This window comes from Pterocles gutturalis, unplaced genomic scaffold (assembly GCF_000699245.1).
Source record: "Pterocles gutturalis isolate BGI_N339 unplaced genomic scaffold, ASM69924v1 scaffold4532, whole genome shotgun sequence".
Lineage (NCBI taxonomy): Eukaryota > Metazoa > Chordata > Aves > Pterocliformes > Pteroclidae > Pterocles > Pterocles gutturalis.
Genome location: NW_010110094.1, coordinates 38,950 through 44,407, shown reverse-complemented (window position 1 = coordinate 44,407; position 5,458 = coordinate 38,950). Strand labels below are relative to the sequence as shown.

The 5,458-nt window shown below is 41.9% G+C and overlaps 1 protein-coding gene across 1 annotated transcript in view; it reads left to right on the top strand.

Moving 5' to 3' along the window:
* Window positions 1-5,458, top strand: part of LOC104461570 (transcription factor AP-2-beta) — a gene marked incomplete at its 5' end in the record, with an annotated part of 14,669 nt that overhangs the window by 8,248 nt on the left and 963 nt on the right. Inside the window, one exon of the mRNA XM_010073205.1 lies at window positions 1,033-1,095. Within this exon, the coding sequence (XP_010071507.1) occupies window positions 1,033-1,073 (41 nt within the window). The remainder of the gene's footprint in view (window positions 1-1,032; window positions 1,096-5,458) is intronic.

Genomic DNA, 5,458 nt, shown 5'->3' with positions numbered 1-5,458 from the left:
ACTTCTGTTCTTTCACATTTTTTAAATAATGATTTTGGGGAGGGTGGGGGGAATATAATAATAATTAATAATAATAATAAAAGAAAGAAATGAATAACTTATTGGAAGAAATTGGAGAAACATTTTTGGTGTCAGTGCTTTGATTTCTTGAGCTGCACGGTCTGTCTTGCTACTTTTTTTTTTTTTTTGTGAACAACGTCCTGTCTCCACCTTAGCTAAAATGATCTTCCAGAGCATTCCTTCCTGAGCAACCCCATCACTTCATTTCCACAACTTTTCCCATCTCATCTCACCACCCTGGTTCTGTCTAGACAAGGAAAGGAGGGGAAGCGAGCACACAGACCCCTCACAAAGTCCCCAACACCAGCCTCTTCGAGCTGCGTTCGTGGCAGCACCTTAACATTAGATGCCATTAGATGGGAAGTTTCAAGTCGCAGTATCTCAGTCGAATTAACTAACTCTATTTTTTAAGAACTTCTTTTTTATTTTCCTGGTCTAGACAGACTCTCTGTTTAGATTACCAGCGTTTACAGGTGTGTGTGGGCGCGTGCATGCGTATGTGTGTGCATATGTGTATGCACACATATAGCTTGAGAGGGGTGCGTGTGTATCCTGTGTAGGTTTGTGTGTATATATATATGCATATATCTGGATATACACATATATATATTTAATATGTGTGTCTAGCCACACAGATTCATGCATGCAAACATACCTTTGTAATTTAGTACTTGCCTTGGATGGTAAAATGCTTTGTCTATACTGGGTTGCAAAACTGGAAAGTAAGGTCTGGTAAAATGTCAGCGCTATCTGAGTTCTTAATTTTCGGAGATCTCCTCTTTTTCTCCAGGGAGTTTTATATTCCTAACTATGCCAATGTTTCAGTCCTTAATTTCCTTGAGTAGAGTGTGTGAGAGAGATCTCCCCCCCCCATTTTTAAAGAACTGTTAACAACAGCAAGAAATGAGTGATATGAGTATGTAATTCTTTCTCAGGAGTATGCACTATTTTATTTTCTTCTGTTTCCTAAAGCTTTGCCCGCTTGGCTTATGAGCTTCTTCAAAGAGGACTAGAGATCCCTACACAATATATCAGGTACAGAGAAAAAAAATCCACAATTCTGATATTCTGATACTTTTCTTTTTTCTTTTTTTTTTTTTTTTCTTTTTCAAATCAAAGCCAGTTGTTTTGGAATTCTGTAGGTGCACTTCTTTAAAGAAGCTCAAAGGGAATAATTTGAATGAGAGGAAAAACATAGAAGTTGAAATCGAGGTGTAACATTGCAAAGAAAATAAGAGCTGTGTTGAATGTTACTGCACTTGCTTGGCACTAGGGTTTTGTACCCAGGGAGGAAAGAGTTGCCACGTGAGCTGGCTCCTCGTGATGGGAGTGGGGAGGGTTTGCCAGGAAATATCCTGATTTCTGAGTGCAGTCTGAGGAAATCTGTTTCTCTTAGAAAGCTTTTTTTAAAAAAAAAATTGTCTTGTGACTCTTGGTTTAGAACAAGTCGGTGTGGTAGGGGGGGCAAAAAAACTGAACTCCAATGTTTTTCTCCGTGGTTTGGTGTGTGACAGGATGTCTTATGCATATGATTTGGGAGGGGGCTGGAGGGGGAATCTGATTTATTTCTTTTTTTTTTTTTTAACATACATTTCTTTGTCTTCTATGGTAAAAAATAATGCTGAAGTGTAAGCGGATGAATTTCTATTTGGATTCTGCCATATTGGGTAATTGCATGTGTTTCTCAGTGTGGGCAGAGTTCGTGCACTAACACATCTTTTTGCTTATGTCAGAGAAGTTCCTGGGTGTGGGTAAACCTCCTGGAGTCACTGGCAAAATTCCAGTGGGGTCAGGCCTCCCCCCAGGATCCCTTTTAAAGTTGCAGGAATAAATCCCACCAACCCAAGCAGGCACACCTGAACTCAAAACAAGGAGAGGGAGATGAGAAAAGAGAAGCCTTAGCCTTGTTTTAGTTTCTAGCTACCTTCCAAAGTGGATGGTGGGGGAGAAATAATTCAGCAATACTCTCTGCACTCCCCAACAAAATTTTCTTAAAACAAACAAAAAAACCCAAATGAGCCTCTTGATTTTCACCCTTAGTTTCCTAGCTACTTGAGAAATGGCTACAGATGAGGGTCTGCTCTGCTTTTCAAATCTTCATGCAGCAAGCGACGGTCTTGGCTTTTTGTCCCCTGCCTGTGAGCTGGACATGTGTGTGACAATAGACACCCAGGAATCATCCAGCACCAAGGAGTACTGACCCGTCTAGAGCTGCTCCTCGGTCATGTATCTTGGGTTCTTCTGAGGCTGTGGGGGTCCTCACATGAGAAAAGGGGGAAACTGAGGCAGGCAGCCTTCTCCATGGGTGAGCTGGAGGAAACCTTCAACACTGGCAGGTCCCTGGCAGTGGGTTTGGTGATTGGCACCTCCCTGTGGATGTCACCAGAGGAGCTGCGGATCTCTGGGTGATGTAGATCTCAGAGAACCCCCACCTATAAGTTGGGGACCCCCAGGTTGAAGAGCAGCCCCCAGTCAGCCCCTGGTCCTCCAACGCCCACCCCTTGCCAACCACCCCCAATTTCAGCAGGCTCCTGGGGAAGAAGAACCTAAGCTCCAGCACAGGGAATGCCCAAGCAGGGATGCGCGGGACAGGGAAAGGGTACGTGTGTGTGTATCTGGGGAGGAATGAGTGGCATCACCTGAAAGTACATCACCCTTCTCTGCCCCGTGAGACTATTCTTTTTTTTGAAGCTGAGCACAAAGTTTTAAATGTTGCTCTGCCTGCTCCCTGCAAACAGACTTCATGAGGAGCCCATGGGTCCAGCCCACCACTATCACCCAGCCCAGTGGAGCTCCTGGGTGTGGGGACACAGCAAATAAGCTCCCAGCCTCCCATCTCCCCACCTGCACATGCAGGGACACGGGGACCTGCTCCTGGCTGCCCCAGAGCTTCCAGTTAATGACTTTGGGAAGAGTCTATGATTCTACTATTCTATGATTCTGTGGTGGGGATGGTCCTTCTTCATCCTTGGGGGAATGGTGGGGATGCTCCTTTTAACTGTAGAAGACAATATCCCACCACCACCACGAGTTAATGAGGAGAGGGAACTGCTTGCAGCTTCTTGGGGAAAGATGAGCACGCACATGCACATGCATGTGTAAGGGCCTGATCCTGCTGCTGAAATCTCCCCTAGGCACAGGTTTAGTCACCTGAACCAGGACCTAAGCCTTAAGAAGGTTGAGGGAAGAGTTTCAGTTGACTCCTGGCAACTTTGGATCTGCCCCTCGTGCCTCCTACCTGGAAGAGACAGACCACAAAAGCCAGGCTGGGCTTCATTCAGGCAAAATAAAACAAAATGTGAAATTCACATTGATTTTGATGGGGCTCCCCTCATTTGCTCCCCAAAATATAGAGAAAAAATCCAGGAGGTTCCTGATTTAAATGCAAACAGGGAGAAAACATGGCATAAGAATATTTCTATCTCTGTTCTTTCCAGCCTAGTGCTGGTCCCCCAGGGAAATATCCATTGCCTGGGGGCTCCTAGCAGTGCTGAGGACTGAGTTCCCCCAGAAACTAAACCCATCCTCCCTCTAGAAGGCATTTTCCTGCTCCCCTGCTCTTTCCCAACCCGACTACTTGTGTTGGTGGGGCACCTCAGACGTTTATCTGATAATTGAGTTATTAAAAGATTTAGTTTCCTCAGGATCATAAATCAATAAACAGGAGGATTAACACAGCAGCTTTGTTTTTTTAACTCAAGGGAAAAAGTTTGAGGAGAGACCATGAAAAGTTTGTTTTCAAACTAAACAGGTGGGTTGCTGTAAATTTTATTTAATTCTTCTCCCGTTTTTGTTTTTTTTTTTTTTTTTTTTAATAACAATTCTCTCTTTTCCTTTGGAAAGATCTTTGTTTTCCTATGCTCCCTGACTTTTACTATTTTTTTTTTCCTGGTTGTTATTCACACAAAGTGTGAAGGAAACAAGAAGCCAATTTGATGGGAATCCTTTTACAACCCGAAGATTTATTGAAAATCGGGTCGTGTCTTGTCCCACCTAATAGAAATTCTCTGTGAGAAGCTGTTTCAAGTCCCTTTACATCCCAGTCCAACCTCCCCCCAGATCCCCAAATTTCCATTTGGGGCTGGGAGGAGGTGGGGGGAGGATGGTTTTAAGACCTGTAGCTGTGCCCAAAGGGCTTATTCCCTTCCCCTGCTCATCTCTTTCTGACCCGGTTTATCACATAGACCTGTTCGGCTCAGTTTTAATACATTTCTCGGAGAATTTGGTGCTCGTTTCAGCTGCCGGTAAGCATTTGCCAGATCGATCCGGCCAAACTCCCCCTTCCCCTCCGGCTTCCCTGTGTGAGAGAGACCGCAGGCTTTTTACAAATAGTCTATTTTCTTATACAAAGGGAACAAATGAAAAAGAAAAAAAATGTCCCCAAACACACTGGCAAACGCCTGAATACTTCGAAAGAGACGAAACATTGTGTACCAGCGAGAAATAAAGGAAAAAAAAACCCGAACGACCCCAAACAAATGTAAAGCTGTGAAAAAGCGAATGAGAAACTGGAAAGATGAAAGAATTTTTTTTAAAAAAATATCTCCTTTTATGCCCCAAACGATCCCTTTCACCTCCTCTTCTTGAAAAATCTGACCATGCAGTGAGAAATATCAGTTTATCGACTCTTCCTGTAGAAGAAATGCGGAGAGGCATTCAGTATTGAGTTTGTATATATTTATTTATGCTTAATTTAACGGGAATGTGTAAATATGGCGAGCAAGTAGTTTTTGGGTTATTTATCTGTGAATCTATACCTCTGTGAATGGGTGGGGGAATTTAAAAGAATTAAAAACAAAAAAAAAAAAAAAAAAAAAAAAAAAAGAAAAAATCAAAGAAAAAAGAAAAAAACAAAATCAACAAAAAAAATCCCGCTTGACTAGGTAGTATCCTATCTGAATCTTTTCTGTTCTTTATAGACAAGCTGTTATGGTAATGGGTAGAAATTGGTTTCTTGTCCAGTGATGACCTGATTTACATAAATAATAAGAATTAAAAAAAAAAGAGATTGTTGTGTTTTGTTGTATTTTCCTCTTCAGTTTTTTTGAATGTTGGTGCTGCTTCGATTCTGCAGACGGATTTACTTATAAACGCCAAGAAGTCTTTATTTTCCCAATCTAGGCTTTGGGGAAATTCAGGACATGTCTCTACATTAAAAAAAAAAAAAAAAAAGACAATAAATATTGCTTCTCAGAAATGTTGGTATTTTATTTCTGTCTGACTCAAAACTGTCCATATTTTTACCACTCTCACCTCTTCATTCTAAGCAGACCTATAATAAACCTCATGTCATGTTAACGTGAGCTTTCGTTTCATTTTGCTTTGACCAGCTGAATTAGGACTAAATCTTCTTTTTCTTTACAAAATATGAGCCATTAAAAGAAAATGTTATGTAAGC